Source organism: Ciconia boyciana, chromosome 2 (genome assembly GCF_034638445.1).
Source record: "Ciconia boyciana chromosome 2, ASM3463844v1, whole genome shotgun sequence".
NCBI lineage: Eukaryota > Metazoa > Chordata > Aves > Ciconiiformes > Ciconiidae > Ciconia > Ciconia boyciana.
In genome coordinates, this window is record NC_132935.1 from 160,995,336 (window position 1) to 161,023,181 (window position 27,846).

Below are 27,846 nucleotides of genomic sequence, written 5' to 3' on the forward strand. Positions count from 1 at the left end.
AGTACACATTATATTAGATTACCCATTTCTTAGTGAGAGGATTGGGCAAAGTAAGCTTCAATGTGTTTCTCCTGAGAGCTGAGCTTTAAGTTCAAAAGCATTCAGAACCAGGCTTGAGTCATGGAGTCCCACTTTGTTTAATTTCTAATTTATGCTGAACAAATAATTGCTTGGTCTCAATCCCTCCATGCCAGTTAAAACCAAATTGATGTGTCTTGCAAAATTCTCATTGGGCTACACAAACTGTTACAAAATCTCTGCTGACAGAGATCAGATAAATACCAGCACAGACAGAATAAGTAGGATTTCCTACTCTATTTAGATTTAAACCATAGAAGAACAAACACCATGTCCACAATACCAGAACATGTACCCATAGTAGGGTAATTAAGCCTTGGAACAGGTTGCCAGAGACATTAAGGAACCTCCATTCACAGAAACTTGACTGCCCCTGAGCAATCAGATCTGACTTTGAAGCAAGTCCTGCACTGAGCAGGAGTCTGGACCAGAAATCTCCAGAGGTCCTTTCCAACCTCAGTGTTACTATGGTTCCATGTACTTTGACATATAAATGGAAAAAATGAAATATTTCACCTTGTGAAATAAAATGGATGAGTATGTAAATCATGACTACCACAAACATTCATAAAGATGTTAACAGCTTTTATTTCACTGGTGCAAGGCCCGTGTGTCATCCACCACTCACCAACATCAAAACCAAACATCTTCTATAAAACAGTTTCAGAAAATTCAAAACAAAGTAACAGTGGCTATAATAAACTTCATACAATACTGTAAATCACTTAGTTTGTGTCATCCAAACAAGAACAAATCAGTTTCTAGCATACATGGCTTTTTTTTTTTTGCCAAACAAAAATACCAGCACAACTCCAATACATGCCTCACACCTGGAAATGCGTAATGTCGCTCCATGACATTGATAGCTGTTCGTGCTTAGAACTAGTCATCAATTCACCCTACCAATATCATAAAATACAAAATGATGTGAAAAACCTACATTTACAAAGTAGTCCCAATCCTGCAATCTAATCCATTTGGGCAGGTACCTACATCCATTCCAACTCCCCTGAAGGCAATGTGGTATTTAGTGCTCCATTGATAAAGATTTGATTGCAGAATCAGGGCACAAGTGGGAAAGGCTTAAACCTTTCCACAAGCAGTAAAGCACTGCCTTATTCTTCTAGATTCAGTTTCAGTAGTATTTGCACAACCTCCTAAACCGAGACTTACCTATTTTCAATTACCTCACATTTAGGAAGAGAGAAGGATAGGCTTTAAAGTAGTCAGCAGAGAAATGGCTTTTACTGAAATGACTTGGGGCTGCAAGTTGTGCTTTAGTGCACGGTGGTGATCCAAATGCTTCCAAGAGACAACCACATCTTGCTTCAGTATTTACAGTATCTGCTGCCTTCCTCTGCATTACATGAGTTTCTTCACCAGCAAGATATCAGAGATCTTGTTTCCATTAGATGAGCATTATGACATGACTCCAAAAACAGGATTATGACGACAAATACTAGGGCCATACTCTTCATAGTCTTTCTTGGTGTGACATACTTGGAAAAACTCTGGCTATGAAAATATAAAACAAATCCCCTCAAAAGCATAAGAATATATCAAGCAGAAAAACCAACAAATAAACTAATGCCTTAACATTTTTGTAGCTTGGAGCTTTATGATGTGGTATTACATTTTTTGAGATAGAATAAAACTGGAAATATTACGATATGAATACAATTAATCAAGAAAAGTTTGACTGGACAGAAGACTGCTTTTAAACACAGCAATAAGAAATCCCACTTTGGAGACAGGAACTGCTCCCATTTTCCTGTATTTGCTTCTCTCTCGGGTTTAAGACCATTGAGTTGGATCCTGTATTCCTGAAGTCCTAACTAATCTCTAGTGCTGACTTCAAGAATAAAGGGACTATATTGCCACTATCATATAAGAACTACTTCAGAATTATGTCAAATCATGATATCCTTACTGAAGTAAAGCTCCCACCTGCCCTATACAAATTTTACTGAGATAAAAGTTGTGTAAGGATCCCAGAATGTGACACAGTTTAGGCTGTCACAATGAAAAGGTTTAAAACTTAGTACTCAGATCAAATATAGCCAGAAGACAACATGTAATAAAAAAATTCAGAACAATTTTGATAAAGACTTACTGTTGAAGCCAGCATGGAACCGCCAAACCAAACTGCGTAACGCTGCATGTGATGTGTTATCACTTGAACTTCAACTGGTTTCGGCTAAGAAAAACAGTTTGTATTTAGTTGGTTTACATTTTCTGGCAAGATCCTTACAAACTGAAAATGCTCAGACCCAGACATCTTCACCCCTCCATTCACATCACTATCTCACATTTGTCTCACACTATCTCTACTTGTCTGGCAGACGCACAGTCTGCCATGTTCCCTAGGAGACCAAGTCATAAAACTCTGCACGATTAGTATGCTGAAGGACACAACAGTTAAATCCCTCTTGCCTACTGCTAAGATCACATATCTCCTAGAAGGGAAACCAGAAATGCCCTTAGAGACTGCTCGCAGTAACTTTAAGGTTCCTGTAAAGACATGTCATACATCACAAGGCTACCAACATGTTTAACAACACATACATACATACTACTCATTTTACAAGACTGCTTTTTCACTAGTGAGGTGAAATTCTGAACTTTATTTCTTTCACTACTCATGTAATCAATGCATTGGAAATTCTTACTTACTTTTATCCGACCACCACTGAGTTCCTCACTAAGTCGCAATCTCGCATCCACTACCCTCTTCAAATCCCTTTGCAGTCGTCGTCCAAAGTCCCTGAACATCGTGGATCCTCCTGAGAGGACCACATTCTGTGCAGAAATTAAACACACATTCTTTAAATCCATCTTCAAGCGAGTTTTCGAAAAGCCAACACTGCAGAGATGACTGTTTGGATCTTAACATCATTAGGAAGCTGACAAGCTACACAGAACAAATTAAGCATTGCTCAATTTCCATAGGAGGTCCAGGGTCCCCTACTTTTTTTCCCCTTTGAAGAACAGTTTTATGTAGAATGTTATTACAAAAGAGAAGGATTCCATTAAAATGGTGAGCTAGTACCCTACATGTGCAGAGCAGCAGAAATAAGACACTACATCAAAAAGTATCCCAGGGATGCTCATAGTAAGCAGTTTTAGCCCTGATACCAAATAAGGCTCTAGACTCATCATATTGCTGTTAGTGTCTTTCCAAAAGCTGTAAAGTTATCTAGAAATCAATTTTTTTTATTTTAAGAGTTAAACTTCTAAGCATAGCAACCAGCAAGTCCAATGATTCTTCAAAAAGGTACCACACCTCCAAAGAGGACTGTAGTACAGAGAAAGGTACAATGCCTTTCACTTTTCTTATCTATACCTGTTTGCCTGGTATTACTTAGTTTTCAGAGCAGAACCAAAAGCCTCTTAGCCTGGACTTGTACTTGGATTCCAAATAGGGGTTTTCAAATGTCACATCCTTAATTCTGATAATGTTGCAGGGTCATAGACTAACACAGAAGTCATTTCAAAAGTGGGGAGATTCAAAACAGGTACCCTAGAACATAACATTGGTGGCAGCAAAAATGCATTTCATCATCAGAAAAATGAACTCTATATGACCAAACTACGTGTTCCTTTGCATACTGCTGCAACTGCAAACCAAACTGCCAATGAGTGCTTACTAAAACCACTTCTATGCCTTAGACACATGTCCAGAAAGAACTCAACTGAGATCAAAAGTTCATTATACACAGGTCAAAGGATTATCTCCCAGTAATAGTTTTTGACACTGCAGACCAAGACTGTGCACGTAATGAAAGAATCCCTGAACCACTGTTTTCAGCTAGGAAGCCTGCACACAGATCTGAAGAGTCAAAGACATGCATAGTAAGTGTTCACACTTGCAGGGTGCAGAAGTAACTGCTTGGATTTTAAGCAACAGATAACAAGGAAAATCTTGTTTGTAACTTGTAAAGTGAGAAGAAAGCTGTTTGTTTATTCATGAAAAAATCTCTGCACATCATAAAAACCATTACAGCAGGAAAAACTCATTTCTTCACAGCTTCAGATTATCTACAGTATAAAGGAGTGCATAACAAGGCAGGTGTACTTAAAAGAAAAGCACACATCCCCATAACATTACTGAAACATTTCCCAAAAGAAAGGGAACACAAAAGACAAAAGGAGACATATGTATAAGCAGGAGCCAGAAACCACAGTTGGTCCTAAAATTAAAGCAGGAAGGAGATCCCCCCTGCTCCCCCCATACACAAGAACATCTCTTCCCCTGCCTCAAAGTGGTCACGCGCTCCACATTGGAAAAGAAAATTGCTAATGGGGAATAAAAAGACAAAAACCAACCTGAGTGATGAAATAGCAATTAAAAAGATGCCATCAGAAAATATTACCTGGAGATAATGAAGTTGGCAAAGACTGTGAAAGCAATAATTCTATTCAAAGCAAACTTCAAGTATGCTCCATAAAGTGGACAATGCTACCACTAAAAACAGATTTCAGAATACACCTGAGAATAATTGTTTGAATACATCCGAGACCAATTCATGCAACTACAGAGTTAGCAGTGACACTGGGAGGATCTGTTATCATTCCAGGGTTAGAAGCTGAGAGGTTACACCTTCCTCAGATTATGATTACTCAAGTACTTCTATACACTGAAAGAAGTTTAACGATAATACTGGTCAAGGAGGACAGAAGCACTAGGGTATACTGTTGAAAAGGTGAGTCATCTCACTACCACATAACTGGACAAGCCAGGCCAAGCAGAATTTTGGATATAAGTAACTAGGTGACACCAACTGCTATTATAAGATGGTTAATTATACAATTACAGTTCGCCTGCTCCCTGCACTTCTTGTCAGCACTGGGCCAAATCTGTGCTAACTCTTTAGTAGAAAACTTACTGAAGCCCATGCATGAGCAGTCATCACAATTCATCAGGTCAGTCTTCTACAAGGAGGTTAGAAGCCAGGTAGTCCTCACTCACAATGAAAGCAGAATCCATACACATTCCCCATCCCTCAAACAACACACCCACCACTTACAAAGGACCCAATGAAGGTGGGAAAAGACTGTCAGATTAAAAAAAAAAATCCAAACCCCTAAAAAAACAACCAAGAAACCACCCCCACACCAAATACCTTCTCTAGAATAACTGAGTGTAACAATTCCAGTAACTACTTAACAAAAAACATAATAACAACGAAGTATGCTAAATACGTCTGTGGAGAAAGCTTACTAGTGATGTTTGGGTTTTCAGCCTGCCTGGGAATTCTCTGGCCTCCCAGAAAAAGACATCAAGGCAGTTAGGATTTAAGTTCTGTTTCCAGCTGATTCCTTTAAACAAGACTTGTTCTGATCTTACTCTGCTCAAACACACTTCGGCTGGTTTAACAGCTCTAAGCAGACCACAGGTTTCACAGCTAACACTGATTATCATACCATCTGACAGAAAGCTCCTGCTGATTTTTATTTTTATAGCTAACTGGTTGAAAATTTAAGGTGTTTCAAAAGAATTCTATTCCCTTAGAAGAGAGGGATGAAGACCTTCCACACACCTGAAAAAGCTAACCACAACAAGTAAATAATGAAAGTAGGCCATTTCTGGAAGGAAACCACGGGGTGAACACCAATCATTTCCGAGGGCTGGCAAGAAATTTCTCACTTCTCATCCATACCCTTTGCTTCTCTTATGAACTCTAGAATATTGAGTTTCTCTCCATACTGTTTCTGGTATTATGCCTGTACAGTGCAATGCTGCAGAGACATGAGGCTACCTAACAAAACCATCCAGTTACAGTAACAGAAATCTCTAGCTAAATAAAGTTTATATAAAAATTCCAAAAAGTTAAATTAGCTTCTGCAGAACTCAATGCTACCAAACACAAGGTGCTGAACTGATTTGTGCACCTTTATGCCGCACCTTGTAACATGATATAAGTGCACTCTCAGCTGGACACTTCAGACTTTGCAGCACCAAACTGAGAAGCATCCACTACTTTTCTGGTAAATATAAATGTCAACAACACATCCCAGTTTCCCTTCCTTCCGAACGATAGCCTAAATTAAAGTTGTTTAACATGACACAACCACACCAGGAGAGACATGTAATAAGAGCAATATATGACTGTTAATAAAAATTATTAAGGGTAAAAACTGGAAGGTTCACAAGCTGAAGCCAAGCACTTCATAAGCAAGTGAATCAATTAAGCTACATGCCTCTTAAATTATTTAAGACAGGGCAATATTTGCCAACATTGTATGGAAAGCATAAGGAGAAACACTGCACATATCAAACAACAAATATGTTACAAAGAAGTAAATATATTGTGAGAAACACTTCTTTTAAATAAGTTCAACTTTTAATGATGAAAAAACAATTTCTGTTTCTTTAAAATCATCATTTCAATGTTCATTTAACAATTCAAGTAATAGCAAAAGATTTCAGCATGACTTATGGTTGTGCTGTTCCGCAGAAATATGCCTGCACTCAGACACAAAAGTAACCACAAAATACTGCAGATGTATTGAGCTACTGTTAAACCAGCTAGCATGGGTAATGTTATAAATTTAATTACAGCTGTTATAGGAATAAAGAGGGCTACTCCTCAGTACTCCTGTGCTATGCTAACGGTGTTAATCACTTGGGGCTTCCACGTGAGGTAGCAGGAATAGCTTTCCTTTCCCATGTCTTATCATCGGCACCAATATGATGCAGATCTAACAGCCTGGCAGTCTATCCAGCCTTGCCTCACCCACAGAGCCTCCCCGCTCTGCACTTAGTAACTAATAGCAAAAATTGTCATTTTGCTGAAGCACAGATAAGCAGATGTCAGTTGAACCCTATCCAGTCTTGTGCTTGAGGATACTTACAGTTTTGGAGGGGAAAGGCAAGAATAGGGTTGATACAGCAAATAAGCTGGGCACCATCACAGGCTGTATTTCTCCCTACAGCTCGCAGATGTCCAGCCAGACGCTGCACAGCAGTCTGACAGCGCCATCTACACACCACGCAGCGCACGTGAAGCTGTTTTCACACAAAGTATCAACCAGCAATCCAAGTTAGAAGTCATGTTAGGGGGATGTTTACCACTCCCTTAGCCTCCCGCATGCCAGATCTCTCCAGGCTTTGAGGATGGTTCATTATGAGCTGGGCAGTCAACAGTTTAACCTTCCGAGAGAACGCTGATACAACAAGTGTAGTCCAAATCTTGAATTATATCAGCAAGCTCAAGTTCACTATTGTCCACAACAGTTGCACACCCAGCTAAAAAGTCATCTTCTCTAAGGAAAAGAGCCAATATCATTAAAATCCTGTCTCCATGCACCTGTGTTTCCACTGAAAACCTGGATGATTTATCTACAATAAAACACCACACTTGTCAATACACTACAGTCCCCACCTCATGCAGTGTTTTCAGCTTGAGAAGCTAGCTTAAATGTTTGAGGTCAAGGATGTTACAACTTGATCTGTCATGATTTCAATCATGAATATTTAAACATGCTTGGCTAGGATCTTTCAGAGATGTTTCTGACAGAATTTACCTGGTTTCAGATGTCACTTATCTTAAACTCTTTCATCCATGTATTTGTGCCAAAAACACAGCAGAGAAAAGTTGAAAGAAATCAATTGTTGGGACAGCCAATGACCCTACACTTACATCCTTTCTACTGGGAGAAGGCACAGACCTCAAAACTGTCAATACTGTTGTCATCTCCTGTTACCATCTAAACTCTGGCAGTATCTGGGGAGAGACTCTGGGTGGCAAAAAAGGAAGATGAAGTAGAGTGTGGAGTAAGAGTGACACTTTCTGAACCTGTTACCAACAAAAAATACCATTTATTAGAATAAAGCAGTTTTTACAACTTCCAAAAGCCCTTTGTCCACCTTTAAAATTTGTCCACCTATTAAAATTATTACTATATTCACTAGCTGACTGTTAAATTCAGCTACTCTTTTTTGACACTTAAGCGTCAAAACTCATGCCTTAACTGACATAGGATATTCCATACCGTATGACGTCATGCTCAGCATATAAAGCTGGGGGAAGAAGGAGGAAGGGGGGGACATTCAGAGGGATGGTGTTTGTCTTCCCAAGTAACCGTTACGTGTGATGGAGTAGTCTATGTCGCAGCAGGTATAACCCTGGCAAGACTATAGCTCATAGATAAGGCTCCACTCGGAGCAGGTACAACTCTAAGGGACTGCAGTCTGTGGATAAGTCCAAGCTGGAGCAGGGGCAAGGGGAGGAGTTCACTGCAATGTTAAACCCGATGGTCTGGTCCAAAGGGACCAGGGGTGGAGACTGTAACGCAAACACCTTTCAATTGTTGTAACCCAGGATTTGAGTTGCATGTTATGGGAATTACTATAGCAGGAACCACCTGCACCAGTGGAGGACAAGCCTTACAAGAAGCAGTGCAAGTGCAGCAGCGACCCGGCTTTGGTGCTCAGTAACTCCATGCAACACACCACCTCTCCTGTCCTGAGTGACCACCATAACAGATGGAGCCCAAAGTCATGGACTAAATGAACTCAGTGGACATTTTGTGGACATTTTATGAGCACTTTACAGGGGTGGTCCATAGACTAAGGGAATGATATCTGTGTATTTTATCAAAGGACGGAATGGGGGTGGTCATTAATGAGGTTGTATCAGATAGTGTGGGACCTGAGCATGGCATAAATGGTATGGAATAAGGGTGGAGAATGTGCTGGGTTTGGCTGGGATAGAGTTAATTTTCTTCATAGTAGCTAGTATGGGGCTATGGTTTGGATTTGTGCTGAAAACAGTGTTGATCACACAGGGATGTTTTCGTTACTGCTGAGCAGGGCTTACACAGGGTCAAGGCCTTTTCTGCTTCTCACCCCACCCCACCAGCGAGGAGGCTGGGGGTGCACAAGAAGCTGGGAGGGGACACGGCTGGGACAGCTGACCCCAACTGACCAAAGGGCTATTCCACACCATACGGCGTCATGCTCAGCATAGAAAGCTGGGGAAGAAGGAAGGGAGCGGGGGACATCTGGAGCGATGGCGTTTGTCTTCCCAAGTAACCGTTACGCGTGATGGAGCCCTGTTTTCCTGGAGATGGCTGAACACCTGCCTGCCCATGGGAAGCAGTGAATGAATTCCTTGTTTTGCTTTGCTTGCATGCATGGCTTTTGCTTTACCCATTAAACTGTCTTTATCTCAACCCACAAGTTTTCTCACTTTTACTCTTCTGATTCTCTCCCCCATCCCGCCAGGGGGGAGTGAGCGAGTGGCTGTGTGGTGCTTAGTTGCCGCCTGGGGTTAAACCACGACAATACCACATATAATCTGCAAGAAGGGCACCTGCAGGCATTTTCTGCATGAACATTGAGGAAGAATCCAAATACATTTGATGGAAACCCAGCTCCAAAGCACAGTGCCTTGGCTGGCCACCACGCAGCACCATGGGTAAGTGAAATTGATTAACCACAGAAATGACAAGAAAGTATGAGTGGATTTCTGCACTTATACACTTTTAAACAATGAGAACAGAGATGTTTGTCCCTTTGCAGTGACCTTGCTTAAGGAAGATAGCAACTATTAGCATTAATAACTACTGACATCTATCATTACATTCAATAGGTAATTGTGTAACATTGTTTTAATTAAGTAAGTATAGTGAAAAACAGAAAATGGAAAAAACAAATTCTCAATCAGTGGCAAGCCAAGGGAAAATTATTTGCCTGCTGATTACAGTGAGGAAAGAGTAACTTAACCTCAATTTTTAAATTCCACTTTCCAGAAGTCAGTACTCATCCCTGCACTACCAAGCGATGAAGCTATTGCTCTATGGCAACTTTGGTCTTTCAGGAAAAAAAGCACAGATCTTAAGCACAACCAGACACTAAGAGTTCCCTAAAACTCTCTGCAACATACCTAAGCTTGAAGCTGCTGAAGACATCTGCTGCAAAATTCACTCCACATATGAGCTTGTTAAGTAGCTTAACTTCCCATTTTAACCTGCTCCACAGATTTGCTCTGAAGCACTATGTCTCATTCTAGATTACAGAGTATGTTTACTAGACAAGTAAAACAGACTGCAAAATTGTAATAGTTACAAATTACCCTGAGATATGACTTAGTTGGAACTTAATGCTCATTCTAATAGGTGAAGAAAAGTACCACCTTTTACAGGAGCAAGCAAACTTCTCCATGCTATTACTTTATGCTGTTATTTCCAAAAAGGCACTGCTGCTGCACGAGCAGAAAACAACCAGGAAGCCTAAGATGTGCTGCCAATATAAAGAGAGCTTGCCATAGGCTATGCCTGTCAGTACCTTCCTTTTCAGTTCTTAAAGAATCAGTGACTGAAAGTACTCTCTGGACTACACCCTCAACAAGTTTAAGCAGGCATAATTATTGTCTCCTGAAAGATTTTAAGTCTTCATGTATTTTAATACTGGGTTCAATACCTGGCTAAAACTGCAGACAGTAGGCAGACACAAGTAAAGACTATGAAAAAAAAAAATCTATGTATTTGAAACCACTGCCTAATAAAGTAAGGGGGCAGAGGGGGGGTGAGACCATGACGTAATCCTTAAAATGGACAAAAGCCAAGGACCTTCATGCACAAGAATTCACATTACAAGTGTCAGATGCAAATAACATCCCTCTGCCTCAGTTCCCTGGGGACAATACTTACCTGTGTATCAAACTACTGCTACAGATAACCCTTCTTTCAGAAATAAAAAGCAGCAAAGGTCAAGTACTCTTCATTCAGAAGTGGCACTTTAACTTGAACTTTATCCCTATTCAAAGTTCACATTTCTCATAGTGGGGGAATTAGTAGCTACATATATGCTTCATGATTATGTCAATATTTAGTCTTCAAATGAATTAAGTTAATCTTACAACAGAAAGACCATACCTTATATAATGGACGCCGGACATCAATGGGACAGTTCTGTATAACTTCATCAACTACATCCGAAATGGATTCCATAAAATCAGGATTAGCAAACTACAACAAAATAGAACAGACATTAGATATTTCCTCCCAAGAACAGAGGAAAAAAAAGGCAAAGTGAGACTGTAGAGAGATTCTGTAATAGCACTTTTAAAGGGGGCGGGTGGGAATCAAAAAAATCACTATTACTCCAGCTCACCAATTATTCTATGTTATGACAAATCCACTTCTGTACAAGGGAAATGAGAATTCCTTTTTCTGCAGAGAAATTCAGATTCTCTTCCTTGGTCATAAATTCACTGTTTAAAATTTATGTACTATGGGTCTACTACTGTGACACGAGTTTGAGTTCTCCTGCAATATTAAACATACTGTTACTGTGTACTGTGGTTGTGCCTTTCCTTTTAGGTGAAATAAAAAAACTCAGTGTGCAAACCAGAATGTTTCCCTGTGAAAAGTTTTCAACCCTACTGAAATACTTATGTTAAATTCCCACCAAAAAGTCAGATATTTTACAAGTACACAAAATCTCTAATATTCAAAAAGGCATAAATACTCTACGGTTTTGAGTGGAAATCCCCATCAATGCAAACATCAGTACAGTGCTAATGTGAATTTCTGCATTTATAAATATTAGAGAGTCAGAGCTGCTAATGCTAGAAAACATTATTGGACTAATGGGAATTTTCCACTTAAAACTTAACACAAGCTTTGGGGGGAAAAAAAAAGTTCATCGCCTAGGTTTTGCCTTTTCACAGATTAAATGTTGAGAAAGTAAATGAATTATCAATAAATACATAATAATATATTATTATAGATATATTATTATGTAACTTTAAAACTTTCCCCAGGGTGCAGAAACTATTTGGGATTCACGTCCTAAACAAGATGAAGTATCTAACTGGATGAATAACAAAAGCCAAAACACAAAAGTCTACATTGAACTGAAAGAGAAATTAGCAAAGGAAGTTGGCTTGGAGATCAGGTTCCATAAGAATGATGTGAAAAATCCCCAAGAATTCAAGCTAATTTCCATAGTAAGAATTAATCATGCAAGAAGCTAAAACATGAAGCCACATAAATTAAAAGAGAAGAAAGAAGTGGTGTTGCTTCACACAGAGAGTTCTCATCTGAATAAACTACAGCCTGAAATCTTCTCCTGAGCTCTCCATAAAGATACTGATAAGACAGCAGGGCAAAAGGAATAAGTACAAATGAGAGTTATGGCATCCAAAGCAGAGTATAACATGCTCCCAGAAAGGGGACTAGAGAACTGACATGTGAAATTGCAGTCTGCTAGCAAATACCATATGGTTGGAGCATAGCAACTAAAATACCTAATTTAAAAAGTGGAGAGATAATCTGGATAACTACAAACCCCAAAGCCTAACTTGAAGAGTATTAAAGACTTCAGAACAAATTTTGTAAGATGGAGATAAACTGAAAATAGGAAAAGATTACAAGACAGCTTTACCAAAGGCAGCTTTTACCTAGCTAACTTGATACCCTTTGAAGTGAGGAGTTAATGAAGTCCAGCGAGAAATTCTCTTTGGATGTAGTACGTATCATCTAGTGTGTTTTTCTTGTCTAGAAAGTCAGTTCAGTTTTGTTTTTTTTTCAATACAGAGCCAAGAAACTATCAAGAAATGAAGAAAATGAAAATTAGTCCTTTATCCTGTTCCTAACAGTCTTTGAAGGGACTATGGAAAGAGGAGCTATTAAAATGATGTCTGACATGTCAATGCCTCTCTGTAAGATCACATGGGTAAACAGCAGGGAGGAGAAACTATTTAGCCCAGAGGTTTAATGCTGGCACAAGATCAGATGGCTACAAACTGACCACAAACAGATTAAGGCTGGAATTTAGACAAAAGGTGAGAGAATGAGGCTTTTTAATATCCTTCCAATGGGAAGAGGGTAGACAAAGGGAAACTTCACCAGTGTTAACATGGATCTTGATTAAATTTTTTAACAGTATTACAAGTTACAGTTGCTGGCAATAAACTTAATGGAGTGCATAGGAATGGAGAGGACCTTCTCTGCTATACTGTAACATATTAAAACTTGACTCCTTCCTCTCCCACAATATCCTGAAGCTTACACAAACTGAACTACCAAAAACTAGACAGACTAGGTATTGTAATGTTTCCCAGAATTGTACATGTTACTTATGAGCACAGCAACACAGACTTCAATGGACTTCCCTCAAGGACAATTTAGCATCCATGCTTTATAAATTGACTCAGTGTCAACAAAGTACACATAAGCCAGTGTCCACGATTTAAAATATTATCAATGCAATGCTACTCACGTTTTTCTATGCTTATGTTATCTGAGACTGTAGCTGGCTTGCAGTCAGGAGGCTTACTGATCTCCTACTTCCACGTGATGGCGCGCTGGCACCAAAAATGATAGCACCTCCCTCCCCCTCTCTTCACTCACACAGTGAAGTTTCTGTAACTGTTCTTACCTCAGGATGAAAGAAAATTTCAGGTCCAAGGAACCTTTCATAACCTACATCTATAACAAACTTGGTTTTGTTGATCGCATTGATGCCCGTATACTGTTTGATCCATTTTCGAGGATCTCCATCGTACTTCGCAAATTCTTTCACTATGTCAGGGCAAATGTAACAGTATTTCTCCTGTTAAGATATACCATGCATTAAAAATTGCTGAAATAATTATTCTGTCATTGAATTAAAAGTATAAGACAATCAGAAAACAAAAATATGTGAGCATTACTACAGATGAAGCTGTTCAACAGATGTTCTCACCCAAATGACTACTGAAGACTCAGCCCTACAAGACGATGCACATGGCCTAGTTGTTTCAATAAGATTGCACACTGACTCATCTAGATTAGTCTCAAAATGAAAACATCACAACCATTAGGTCTGCAACAATAAAGAAGTTCAGTGGCGAGCTCTCATTGCAAGATCAGACCCACACAATCACCGTACTGACATTACATACATTTATTTTTCATTAAACTAAAAAACAAATTTTAAACAAATCTAAAGCTTAAAATGCTGATTTAGTCTGTAGAACATATTCACTCCAAACAGTCTAGCATGAAGATTTTCTTCCTCTTTCTCCTTCCCCCGCACTTGATTGGATAAACCACCAGAAGCTTGTGTAATTACAATACACTGCCTACATTTGCATTTTTAAGAGCCACTGGCAACTTGTTAAAGCCAAAAAATTAGCTCAAAGACTTTTATTTATGTATTAAGAGATAAAAAGGGTGTACCTTTATGGCTTTTGCTGTCTCCAGAGATTGTTCAGGAGGAATTCCCACCTCCCTTTCCCTTAGGAGTTGCTGAATAAAGTAAGTAATATCTCTACCTGCAATAGGAATATGTTTGATGCAACTTCCAATTACATAGCCTTCTGCCTATGTAGGAGGAGAAGAAAAACAACATTTAGGGAAAAACCTACTGTGTACCAATAATTAGCAGCAAAATTAACACTCATTTTTATGATTGTTTTGATTTTTAATTAGAGGTAAAATCTTGAAACTGTAAAATTACTATAAAATATGCAACCCACTGCAAAGTGGATATTATTTCTATTTAAAAGACCTTGATTACCACATATAAACAGATACTGATTATCTAATAGATACACAAGTGATAGATAAAAAAATCTTGCACACATTAGAAGACAAACTCTGGTCAGATGGTTCCTTTTAGGCATGATCTGAAAAGCAAACGTAATATAAATAGACCACTCATGTCCTGTTTGAGAGTGAAAAATGAATAGGAAAAAACATAAAATTTATTAAAATCCTCCAACAAGGAAAAATCAAATGAAGTAGTATCTAACAATAAGCACAATAAAAACAAGAAATCTATTTGCTAGATTTTTTTCAGGATGCATTTACTGAAAACACTGCTGAGCCAACATTATTTCTTCTCTTGCTTTTTTACACTTTTCAGAGTTTCATATGGTAAATGCTGTTTTTTCCCAGCATTTGCCATATGAAGAAAATACTGAGAAGACCAGGTTAATACCAAAACACAAGATCAAGTTAAAGGGAATCAATTTTTCATTTCTAAAATAACTGATCATTCAAGCATACTATATGCTTCAGAAATGCACAAAATGACATCAATACAACAGATGTCAGTATGCACAGATAATTCTGTATTTTTAACATCCTAAAATAATTGAGCCATTTGAGATCAACCATGTATATGAACATGCATTTATACAAGCTTGTAGTTGTTTCCACACAAGTGGAGTTCACTAACTTCTAAAATACAATAAAATCATATAAAAAGCACACGTTGTCAGCTATATTAAACACTCAAAATGCAGGACATCAAGGAAGTTAGGACATTTCTTGTCAGACACTAGTGGCATGCAGGAGATCCAAAACCATGATAAGCATTAATATTAAACAGAACTGACGCATCACAGTAATGGAAGACAAAGTTTTACATAGAAGTAGCCTTTAAAATACGGCCTGACTATTCCTTACTGTGACCCTCCTATAGCCTGCAAGCTAAATAAATTGCATAAATAAGTTCACATAAGAAAATACATACTTTTGAAAACAATCATAAGGGAGGAAAAAAATCCCAAACAACCAAGCAACACTAAAAATTGAAAAATAAAGTTTAGTTTGACACTTCTTATTTAAACCTATAGTAAATAAATCCTGTGCTTGTCCAAAGCACTGATAATTTCAAACTACATCCTGCTACATACCACAGGAATTACGTGGGTCACTCCATCACCACTATCGATGACAATTCCAGTCAAAGTACGTTCTCCAACCTGCCGTGACGTCCAAGAGGCAGCTAAGGCCAACACTGCCTACATGAGAAAGAGTTTATATTTAGAAGCAGGCAGAGTGTGCTAATTTACAATCTCAGAAAATACTGTTTCAAACATTTTAGACATATGCATACAGAAGACTATACATACTGCAGCTATACTGTACTTTAGAAGTATATATTCACTTTGTTCACCTGAACAGCAATGTAAAGTCCTGGTATGTTAAATGATTCGAACATGATTTCTGCAAGATACTCTCTGTTTTCTGGTGTGTTCAGTGGAGGCTCTGTCTGAAAAAAAAAAAGTTTTGAAAAAAGCACCTCAATAGCGTCCTAATGGTTCATGCATTGATTAGCTTGGTATGGTAATCAAACTTCTAAAATTCTCTTCTATGCACTCAAAATAGAAAATTTCAAACAGAATTTAAACAAAGCGATTGAAGCTTTTCAAAAACAAAATCCAACTTGCAGTAGCCTACATCACAAAACGAACGGAATTTAGTTATAATGCAACTTTACAGATTACTTTCCTCCTCCCACCCCCCCACACCCTGGTTGCTGAAGAAATAAGAGACATATACACAGAAAAATCCTCCAACAGAGCTACTCATGCTTGGAACATTATTTAGTTTTCCTCTTACAAAAATATTTTCTTACCCAGTCTCATTAACTCACCATTAAAAAATAGTGATCCTCAGGTTCAGCTCGTAGGTATTTAAAGATGACCTGCTCCATGAATCTCTCCATGAGGTCCCAGTCTTCAACAATACCATGTCGTATAGGCCACTGAAGCAAGAAAACTTGTCAACACTCTAGACCATACAAGGATAAACAAACCAGAAACAGCCTGAGTCCCCAAACCCCTACATCTTCTGCTAGAATGAAAACATTTCATCTCATGGTTACCTTATCAAATCCTCCATTCTAATTTTAATTTAGAGGCACTATTTGAAGTTATCTCCTGCTCCCAGGTACTTCAAATTGCGATTCTATCTTGCAGATGCCAGAATCCAGACTCTGTTCCTAATACTGCTATTGCTCTATCATGGCACTGTGTTTTAATCTCCTTTTCTATCAATTTTATCATTTATAAAGCTGAGAATCATACTTGGCTTCAATATGCCTTCGAATCTATAAAAATAAATAGAGACCATATAGTCTATATATTTTTCAACGAAAATTCTGGCAGGGATGATGTTTACATTTTGTTCAATGTTAAGAACACAGCTGACATTTAAGTAAGATAGTAGGATGTATAAAATATTTTTTTTCCACATAATTCATAAGCCGGTAACATTTTGTAAGTACAAGAAGTCCTTTACTAGGATATGGAAAATATGATTCACAGAAAAGCCACATTGAAGACAGCCCTCCACAAAACAATTGTGACATTCCCTGAAGCAAAAGTAACCAACACATTCCCCAGTTCATATGCCACATTAAGAGGATACACTTTTAGCAAGAATTTAAATATTCAGTGTTTATGACTATTTTAATAGCTAATCATTTTGAAAACTGAAGAGCTGCACTGTATCAATGAATATTTACAAAAGGGTTCAAGCACCAATCACACAGGACAGTACCAGTAAAACAGACATTTAAAAAAAGATAAAACCATGATGAAATCATGCAGTTTTTAAAAAGCAACAAAAATACTTTACAAAAAGCAAATGCATGTTTTAATTGGCTATCAAAAAGGCCTAGAACATTATATAATAATAAAAATGTGAAACTTTGGAAAGACTTCTTAAAAATACTCAATGCTTACCTTTGTAGCATAGGTAGGTTTATCTATGGCTTCATCTCCTATGAAAAAGTCCAGATCATCAACGCCTTTCATAACCCTTCTCTGAGCCTGGTCACCTACTTTGGCTGATTCTCGGATTGCAATACCTTAAAATAAAACCCAAACAAATCAAAACAAAGTTAAAACAGCTAAATACCAAGCAATGAATATTCATTTACCTAAGGATTCTTTTCCAGAAATAAAAATTGGGATATAGAAAGTATAGCTTCCAGAAAGCAGAAATTATGTAAGTGATCTATTGACAAGCCAATACAGCAGAGTTCATTCTCGCTGCATCACAGAGGATTCTTGTCACCCTTCCCTCATTAATGTAAATGATAACTCAGAAAATCTTAAAAATGTACTCTGTTACAGGCTACCGCAGTCACTAAACCTGCACAAGTACAGCATTCCACCGGAGATACTCTTTAAGCCAGTAAGCAACATGATTTTCTGAGTTTCAACTCTGAGAATTAAGAGAAAGAGCACAGGAGGAGAAGAAAAACTATGTAGAAATAAGTATTTGAGTCATTATCCCAGTTGGGGGGGGGGGGGGGGAAGGTAGAAATCAATTTGCAGTGCTACAGAGAAATCTTTGGAGACACTTATGCTTCCTATTAGCAGGCTGCAACTATCACTAAAATTATTAGATGATGGCTGCTATAGGCAAGATGATGAGGCAGCAAAAAACCAAATCTGGGGCAAGCTATAAATAAAAATGGAATAAAGTACTCTTAAAACATAACCTTATTTATATACATTTTTCTTTTAATAGGTTATAATCAGGATCTAAAGAACATACAGTAAAAAATGTGGAGTAGACAGGCATCATCCACAAACGGACCAAATACTATCAGCACCAAAAATTACTGACAGGCAAACAATTCTTTTGGAAACACGTCTAAGCCCCAACAAGTTTATAGTTTTATAAAACAGGATTTATAACAAATTCACGTTATAAAAGAAGTGGGAAACTCTTGCTTTCCCACTTCTTTAACGCAAGACATTTAAATCTTTACCAGTGGTTTAAGTTTGAGTTTTTTATAATACTTAAAATAGTTAGGCTATAACCAGTACTGAAGCTATATCCGGTAAAGAGCATGTCCCCCTCCACCTCTTTGGCCCCCAATTACCTTTATTATTTCCTTATCTTTATACCTTCTACTGCGAGGAACTACAAGGCAGTCTAGATGCATTAATAAGTAGTTCCTTGACAAACTTCAGAAAACTGGAGATAACCATGAGATAATAGATGCCATTATAAATGTAAATACATAGCCAGTGCTACTACTTATAAACATATATAGCATTTGAGAGAAACTATTAAGACAACAATTAAAATCAAGAACACCAGAAAGGTATAACATTTTAAACAAGTTTAACACAAAAAAAATGAAGATTAAATCTGCTCAACAAAAGCATATTAAGTGGGCAAAACCATTTTAATTGGTAAAACAAACACCCAAAAAGAACATTTTCTAATAGGAACAACTTTTTGAATATTAAACTGTCTACAGTCCCAGACAATGTAAATAAGGCAGACACCACCTGCACTTTAGTACTTAATTTGATTGGAAGCCTTCCCCAGATTATCCAGGCAGTAACCATGGTGTCAGGTAGACAGGAGGTAAATTGCATTCTGTCTACTCAAGAGTCCTGGCAGAAAAATAACGGAGATAAAAAGGAAATTGGACTGGAGTTCTCTTCATCTTTGTCATAGCAACCAAGAGCTGATTTAATGAGCAACAGTCCTAGCTAACTGCAAACAAGGAGTTCTGTTTAGCTACACTCTAGCCAAAGATGCTAACGCAATGAATATCACTTCCCAGATGGACAAGAGACTATGAAGGCTGAGTTGGGAAGCACATCATTTACTCATGAAACTGCTCAGTGATAGCGGTGTAGATTAGAATTTGGAGGGACAAAAAATTACTCACATGATGGGATAATGAACTGAGGTTCTGTATTTCCTGCATAGCCAAGTTTTGTATACCTAGAAAAAGAATGATCACGAGGTCATTAGATGCACTTAGATGTAAAAAAAAAAAAACAACTTTCAATTCACTACACTTCTTAAAGTGAAGGCCAAACAATTGCATACCACATCTACATTTTCTGGGTTATGCTTTCAAGTGTCATCCTGCTGAGAAGAAAACTCAGAAGTTGTAAATATTTTAGGCATTATTTATTTTTCAGACACCTTCAGCTTACATATTTTGGTAGTGTTTTTTCCAAACTATGAAATCTGGAAACTCAGCTCTTGCTTCTCCGTCTTGTTGGCCAGCTATGACAAAAGACAGGCAGGCCACATTCCGCCCTTTGGTAAAAAAAGGGCTGTGCAGATCTTACCTTTCAGAAAACTACCATGACCAAAGATGTCATTAGACTTTGCATATTTGTTTAATATTGTCAAACACAGGAAAAAAAATAGCATCTTAAGTACAAACCACAGTTCAGAACTCTAGTTGCAATCCTGATACAATTCCCTTTCATGCCTTGCACAAACCACTCACTTTGTCACAGGTATAGTATCTGTGTGTGGTAATATATACATACTACACCAAAGTGAACATGAATTGATAAAATGCTTTAGAAATGGCCAGCAGATGGTACAAAGCATTGTCCATCCCTTTCAATATACATATAATATCTATTTTAACAAGTAAAGGATCAAATCTATTTTAACAAGTAAAGGATCAAGAGAAAAAACAAACTGGTAACTTGGAAATGAAAAAAAAAAAAAGAAAACAAATTTTCACACAAAACCTAAAATCTCTGCATGGTGTTACTGGCTGCAAGCTACTTCAGGTCTTTAGCAACCAGAAAGAATTAACATCCCAGACTATGAAAAACAGCTCTAATTCTGGGGGCGGGAAATCAGAAGCCGTTTCAAAAAAAAAAAAAAAGAAAAAAAAAGGAAAAACCCACCAAGATTAACTGAATGGTTGCAGAGACTGAACTCTTTCTCTAATATTGTCATTAGATTGGAATAGAAGTACAATAATAGCATGATTTGAGGGAAATCAGCATTACTCACATCCATTTCTACCATGAAAACCTAAAGCCATGACATTCTTCAACGAGACCAATCACAATCTAGGTCCTAAAGTGAATTTAGGGTCTTTGTCTACAGCGTACTCTCAATATTTGCAAAACAATATTATGCCATCGCTAAAGCAGAGGCTTGCTTCTTCATTAACAGCTTAAACAGTAAGTTCCCCTTTATGGAGTATTTAGTATAAAAACACACATTAAGAGTCAGTTTGTTTAGATAAAGGAATTAAATCAGAACTGAATTAGCAATGACCTTGCTATTTAAATATTATATTTTCAACATCTCTTCAAAGCTATAGCTTCAATAGTCTTCAAATAATAGTTAAAAAAGCCTTTTTCCCCAAGGCTAAAAAGACAAGGACTGTGTTTTGGGGGCAAGGGTTTGTTGTATTTTTAATCATCATTATATGGCCACATGCTTTCAGTTTGATCTAAAATGTTTATGCATACCTTCTGCGGCTCTCAAAAAATATAATCAGGACATTAAATTAGACTGATTTGTAAAGAAGGCCACTACTAATAAGAATTCTTTTTATGATTATTATTGCATAGTTTCTTCACATTTTAGCATGAGGCCTACCTAGGGAATATTCTTAAAACATAACAAGCAACAACAGGATTTACACTGGGATTTAATACTTCCTCTTTGTTTCTCTCTCTGAAATGGATGTTGCTCAAACAAACATAGTGAGGACTAAGGAAACCGGTTTTGGATTCAAGAGACCTCGTTCTAAGACTTAGAAATAGCAATCAGGCAGAAAGCTCATGAAAACAGCCCTTCAAGCCCCAGTGACAAAAAACAAAATCAATATATACATATACATGCATATACCTAAGCATGTAAATATGTATATATACTTTTTATACAATTTTTATATATGTGTGTGCATATATATATATATATGTGGTTTTAAACTAAGGGAAGTCAGATTTAGACTGGATTTAAGAAAGAAATTTTTTACAATGAGGGTGGTGAAGCACTGCACAGGTTGCCCAGAGAGGTAGTGGAGGCCCCACCCCTGGAAACATTCAAGGTCAGGTTGGATGGGGCTCTGAGCAACCTGATCGAGTTACAGATGTCCCTGCTCTTGCAGGGGGATTGAACTAGATGACCTGTAAAGGTCCCTTCCAATCCAAAGCATTATCTGATTCTATGATATATAAAAATAAAATTAAAAGGTTCCTGCAATATAACCAGAACTCATTTCTTAAACTAAACTCTGCCCGAGAGGTGAGTTCAGTTTCCCATCTTTTCCCCCTCTACACACATGCTAAACTCACACCCACTCACAGTATTAAAAGAAAACACCCTCTGAAAGTCAACTTGGTCTATCAGTCTGCCATAGCTTTACCTTCCCTCTCAAGCAGGCATCAGATCCCCCGAGTGGAATAACTTATAAAGTTACCAAAAGTCTATAGCTCAATATTTTACCAATTTATTTTTTCACTAGCTTAATTAACCCCAGTTAAAACTACAGGATAAGCTTATTTCTCAGTCTCAGTGAAAAATAGTTGTCTTCAAAGAACACATCTCACAGAAGATAACATCTGGAAAGATTGCTTTTGCATGCCATTAATCCATGAAGGATTAATACTAGAACTATGAGAATAACTAAATTCTCAGTTCAATGTTGAAGGAAGTGAAAAAAAAAAATGCTGTTAAAAGAAAAAAAAAAATCTATTTAGGATCAAACAAGAGACAGACTTGAACAAGCAACCATATTTCAGGTGTTTTGACAAAACCAAATGGAAGGGTAACTCAAACTACTCTCAAAACCACTGAGGAAGAGAAGGAAAAGAGATGCTGCAGTTGTGTGGCCCCTTCTTATTCAGTAGCCTACTCACTCAGGACATGACAGGCTTGGTCCCAGATTTTTCATCTGCCCAGCAGGACCTGAACACATTCCACCTTCCAGAGCCATACCCAAGGGTACATTAAAGTGTTTGGGTGACCCACTTCCAGGACCTCCTACAGAGATTGTTCCCTTTTATACAAGATATTTAAATATTCATTGCCCTGAAAGGCTCTGGACTTAAACAGTTAGAGAGGTTACCTGGTCTCCAGTCCCTTCTCCAATGAATATTTAAGCATCTAAAACATGGTTTTCTTTCTCCTGGGTTACAGCCTAGCAGACTAATGGTAATGCAACGTCTTGTGATCTGTAAATTACAGAGACAGCTGTAGGGAACATATAGATAATCAGTATTCCAACTTAATTTCATTAAAAGTAGCAGATTTATTGCCAGTGAGATAGGAACATACTGGAAACTCTCCAAAATATAGGATACTGGAGGCTGCATTAAAGATTAGTAGAAAACCAATCCAATAGACTAAGTCTATTTCATGCAAGGGGATTTGGAGGGACTACTCATTTAAAAGGAAAAAAAAAAATCACTGGAAGTTATATATTGTTGAAACAAGCAGTTTCTAAAAATACTGCTGTCTCCTACATACTATTTTTCCCAGGTGATTACTTAGTACACAAATCTGTTTCACTAGCTTTTGCATGAGGAATGGTCATTCTAACCGTGTTCTCTTCTGAGGTCCTACCATGGAAAGACTGAAAAACTTACATAGAAAAATGACTGCAAAGATATACAAATAGACCAAACTTGGAAGCAGATGCTGCACCCTCAACCACTGTAAAGAGCAGGGACATATTTTGGAAAATGCTTACTAAAGCATGAGAATAACATAATTTAGGCATTTAAAAATCACAAACTCAGGCTTTATCCATCTCAAAATACAAGACATCCAATTTTTCTCTGGACAAGTGTGCAAAAGACCAAAGCCCAGCTGTGAACATTTTAGCATTTCCTCAGTTTCTATTGCTTTTTGGTCCAGATCTTTAAAACAATGTGTTACATCCATTAAAAAAAGCTCTGAAAAGATAGATATGAAGTGACTGAAAACAGCAAAATGCTTTAAGAAAGTCCTGTAAACAAACAAAAAATAACCTCTGTAAAGAGAACACTGTCTCCGACAGCTAAGATGCTAAATAACCAACAGTTATTACTGCCAGAACACCTGTGATGCCATGCTGCCATAAACAGACTGTATTATCATTCTTATAAATATGCCTGAGAAACTCACAACACAAGTTCTTCATAAAGATGTGGAAAGGCACTTTTGGAATGAAGGAGGATGCGATGAAGGAATGGCAAAGAAGAAAGAAGCAATGAAGGAGGAAATACCAAACAGAAAAAAATCTACTGTCTGCACAATTTACCCAAAAGCACCAGCAAGCACTATAAGAATAAAGTGTACATTAGAGCCATTGCTTTTTTTTGAGAGTCTAGTACTTTAAAGGACTAAAGCCTGTGATTATAAACAACAGTTAATTAACTCAGGCTCCTTAGACCCAGAACAGCAATTACAATAATGCCTGTTCACAAGTCTCACATGTAAAGAGCAGAGGTAATACTTGGCTAAAGCAACTAATTTAGTATCAGAAATATAGTAAGAAGGGGAAAACGTAACATGTTCTGAGGTTCCAGCTATCTTTAATAGCCTAGCAACAACAAAACACACCTTAAGCTTCAAGTTTTAAGACAAGTCCAGCTCACTTCTCCCAGAAATCAAGTATTTACCTCTAAGCTCATCAGTAAGACTTTGCCGAAGTAATTTTTCTTTACTAAAAGAAAAATGGAGTGACATCAATAAAATACACCCAAAATAGAAGTATTCCTCAGTGTCTGCAAAGACACACACTGAAGAGGAGAGAGGTATTTTAAGACATCTTTGTTTCTCACACCCACCTACTAGCGATCTCATGTCCAGAGCTAAATGCCAGTTAATAAAACTACTTATGAAGTTTAAAGCTACTTAAAACAGCAACACCAGAAAGGCCTGGTAGACCTAATAAACTAAAAACATCATGCCCTTCTCCACAAAAAGACCGATAGCAACGTGTAACTGATCACGAAGAAAACCTCATGCAAAAAAATTTAAGATGCAGTGCATCAAAACTGGACATGTCATTTGCAAATACTAATGGAAAAGATGATAGCAAATTATTACCGCTTTCTCCAAATTTGTCATAAACTGTTCACTCTTTGTTTTATAAAGAAAGTTCAAGTCACCTATCCAATAGAGAAAAGAAACGTTATCCTGTTCTGCTATGACAATATATGTTTCTCACTGAACGTCTGTAGCTATTTTCTATACAACTGTTGTTGCTTTTTTTGAGAAATTCCAGCATTTTACAGGACGGAGACTTACGGCTGCAAACAACAGTAAATTAAACCAGGCTCCTTACGTGCAAAACAACAACAAGAGTCTTTTCACAAATTTCTTAAATCCCCTTACACGAAAAGAAGAGGGATTAGTGCCTGGACAAAGCACCTCATTCAGTACCAGAGATGCACGTAGAAAAGTGTATTTTATATATATATGATGTTCCACAGTGCATGTCTGCATATACCTTTTCCTTTCCGCTATACTCTTCCAAGTTTTTCATCCGAAAGCCTTTTCATGAATAATTTGAATGAATTGTTTGAAGCTCGTAACCCAAAGTAGATTCATTCTAACAATAAGAAGGTTTTCAGCCCACACAGAGGAAAATTCCAGAGACTGCGTATCAATGAGTCAAGCTACTTCTTCTGGCTGCTTTGGTTCAGACTCTCATTTCTTCTTGAATTCTGCAAGATAACTTATGTCAAGCTCAATCTCATTGCTGAAAAGTCTTCCACATTTCAGTGCCCTACAGCAAAGCCAAGCAGAAGTCCCATCAGCAGAGACACCACGTTGTCTCATATGAATTAAGATCATTTGGAGGCATGGAAACAGGGACTATCCGAATCCTTCCTGAAACAAACTGATATACATGCCCACACACACAAATTCCACCAGTTTTTCCCCATGCAAGCACTAAACAGATTTTTTAAATTCAATTATTATTTCTCTGAAAGGACACAATAAACCATTTTCTGTCCTTACTTATTTTGTACAACTGTTGGTCAGCAGTACCTACTGCTAGTGCCACACTGGAATCACTCCACAAACTGAGAGCAAAGGAGGTCTCCTGCAAGAGACAGACACTGCATTTAATGCATTTTCTGGATTTTGTAGTTTATACTGTAGCCTTTTTAAAGGATCCACCTAGAGCTCCCATTTCTCTCCTTGAAAAACTCTTCAAAACTGTCAAGTAATATTCCTGTAACACCAACAGTTCTGTGGAGAACAGATATTTAAAATATCTTAAGCAAATAAATAGAAGGAACCTGGGAAACTACCAAGGAGTAGTTTGCACAGGCAGAATTACACACAAGATGGAACCCGGTCTCTATTCTACTCCCAACATTTCCAGCTGTAGACTCTGGTATTCTCCACTGAGGGGGACAGAGCTGATTTCTGGTAAGATAAGGTATAAACAGAAACAGGACAAGAGACTTCTAAAAGTTGTGTGACAGTTGAATAAAGACATATTTCAAAATATGAAACACTTTTTCAGGAGACGGCAATGTGACACCACATCACTGGAAAGTGCTTCCTCTGGTTATCTAGGGGTTTGGGTTTTTTGTTTGTTTGGGCTTTGTTTTTTTTTCAAGATGACTCAGTTTTAGAAATTTTACAGGTAACTTTCCAAGCATTAAATAAATGAAAATAGTGCTGCAAATTCCCTGCACAGGAAAGGTCTATTATTGCAATAAATTGATGCAATCAATGACACTGAGGCACAGCCTGACAAGTAAAGCTATTGGCTGAATAGTTACACACAGACCAGTGTCTCCTCTCCTCCTCAGAGCTGTCTGTAACTGTTGGGCCAAAGGAAAAATATTAGCAAGAGCACGCCACATATTCAGCATCACCTTCATTACAGCTCCCTCTGACACCTCCCATTCTTGAGGCACAGCAGAACTAGTCTACTGGATGATGAATGGGTCTCCTCTAGCCACAGACAGGTAGAAAGGACCTGTTCCTGAAACGCCTCCCGAGCACAGCCTCTGCAATTCAGATTCATTTTAGTCCTCGAAGACTTGAGTTACAAAACTTGTGGCTTGGCCAAATGTAGAATAAATCTTACATTGATTTGACAAAGGTGCAGAGGGATGACCTAATGACCAAGAAACACCAGTAGTATAAGACAGCCAGCTCCCATCGCTGGCTGGAGGTAATACCTGGAAAGGTTCAAGATGTATGTGCCTTCTAGAGGCACAGCCAGATGCAATCTGGCAAGGCCACTGCGGTCCCAGAGCTGTGCACGAAGGAGACACGGCAGCCCAGCAAGCACACCTCACCTGCCTCTGGACCGGAGTCAGTGCTGGTTCATAGCTTCCAGGTAAAGCAAACCCCTCTCTCCAGGCAGTCATTTGAAATAAGCCATACCCAATTTTGACATTTTAGTCATGCAATAGTTTAAAAGTCAGGGAACACGAACAAAAATTGGACCCAGGAGGAGAAAAGGGCACGTAGAAGCACACCATCCCCGGAGGCGCACGGCCTGCCCGGGACACATGGCTGGGGCACGGCAGGACCGCTCTGCTCCAAGCTCCCAACGGGGAGGAAGGGCAGGAGAAGGAGAAGGAGGGTACTCAGTGGACGGCGACAGGCCGAGAGGGAACCGGGACCCACGGCAGGAGCCCGGACCCGTGAGAGGTGAAGGGACTCCCCGCTGAGGGCCCTCGCCGGCAGCGGGAGGCGGCTGAGGGGCGCCGGCACGGCGGAGACACCCCCCCCACTCCCCAGAAAGGGGACTGGTAGCGCCGGTCCCCCCCCCTCCCCGCACTCACCCAGTGCCTCCGTCTATCACGCAGGGGGGCAGGTAGCTCGCCATGCTGGGGAGCCAGCAATACGGGCCCTACGCCACCATCCAGGCCGCCGCCGGCTCCCCCGGCCCGGCGCGGCCTCACTGCACCGGCGGCCGAGGGGCGGCGGGCACCATGCAGCCGCCTGTCAGCGCCGCCCCCGGGGCGCATGCGCCGCCCGCCGCCGCCACGTGACGCGGCCTCCGCCGCCGTCCGCCGCCGTCCGCCCCCGCCATTCGCGGGCCGCCATCTTGGGTGAGGGCGGCGCGGGGCTGCGGGCTTGGGAGGGTGTTGCAGGCGGCTCCAGCCCCCTGTCATGAGGCGGGTGAAGAAGCTTGTCAGAGGCCATGCGTGTCAACAGGATCGTAGCCTTGTTGTGGGCTTGATGCCGTACTCCCTGCTTTCTGAGGGGTGCTCCTTCATCCGGGCTAGTGCTTTAGGCCTGTCAGCTGGGGCTGGCCCCAAGCAAGGACATACT

The 27,846-nt window shown here is 38.9% G+C and overlaps 1 protein-coding gene across 4 annotated transcripts; it reads right to left on the bottom strand.

Moving 5' to 3' along the window:
- Window positions 1-652: 652 nt before the first annotated feature.
- ACTR3B (actin related protein 3B) lies at window positions 653-27,536 on the bottom strand. Of its 4 annotated transcripts, none has more exons than XM_072854726.1 (12): window positions 27,354-27,536; window positions 19,505-19,560; window positions 17,550-17,674; window positions 16,457-16,567; window positions 15,977-16,072; window positions 15,714-15,821; window positions 14,251-14,394; window positions 13,469-13,642; window positions 10,960-11,052; window positions 2,752-2,877; window positions 2,192-2,275; window positions 653-1,589 (listed from the first exon to the last, which is right to left on the bottom strand). In XM_072854726.1, exons 1-12 carry the CDS (start codon window positions 27,395-27,397, stop codon window positions 1,455-1,457), a joined length of 1,296 nt encoding a protein of 431 aa, XP_072710827.1. In that variant the 5' UTR covers window positions 27,398-27,536; the 3' UTR covers window positions 653-1,454. The 4 variants fall into 4 exon arrangements, with proteins under 4 accessions (XP_072710827.1, XP_072710824.1, XP_072710826.1 ...); XM_072854723.1 differs by having other exon boundaries at window positions 653-1,593; XM_072854725.1 differs by lacking the exon at window positions 27,354-27,536 and adding an exon at window positions 25,046-25,159 and having other exon boundaries at window positions 653-1,593.
- Between the last annotated feature and the right edge of the window lie 310 nt (window positions 27,537-27,846).

Coding starts and splice junctions, on each gene's coding strand:
- ACTR3B (XM_072854726.1), bottom strand. CDS start 27,397: ATGGCGAGCTACCTGCCCCCCTGCGTGATAGACGGAGGCACTGG. Junction 13,643..14,250: donor AGACAGCAAAAGCCATAAAG/GTACACCCTTTT, acceptor ATATCTTAACAG/GAGAAATACTGTTACATTTG. Junction 2,276..2,751: donor TCAGTGGTGGTCGGATAAAA/GTAAGTAAGAAT, acceptor TGTTTTTCTTAG/CCGAAACCAGTTGAAGTTCA.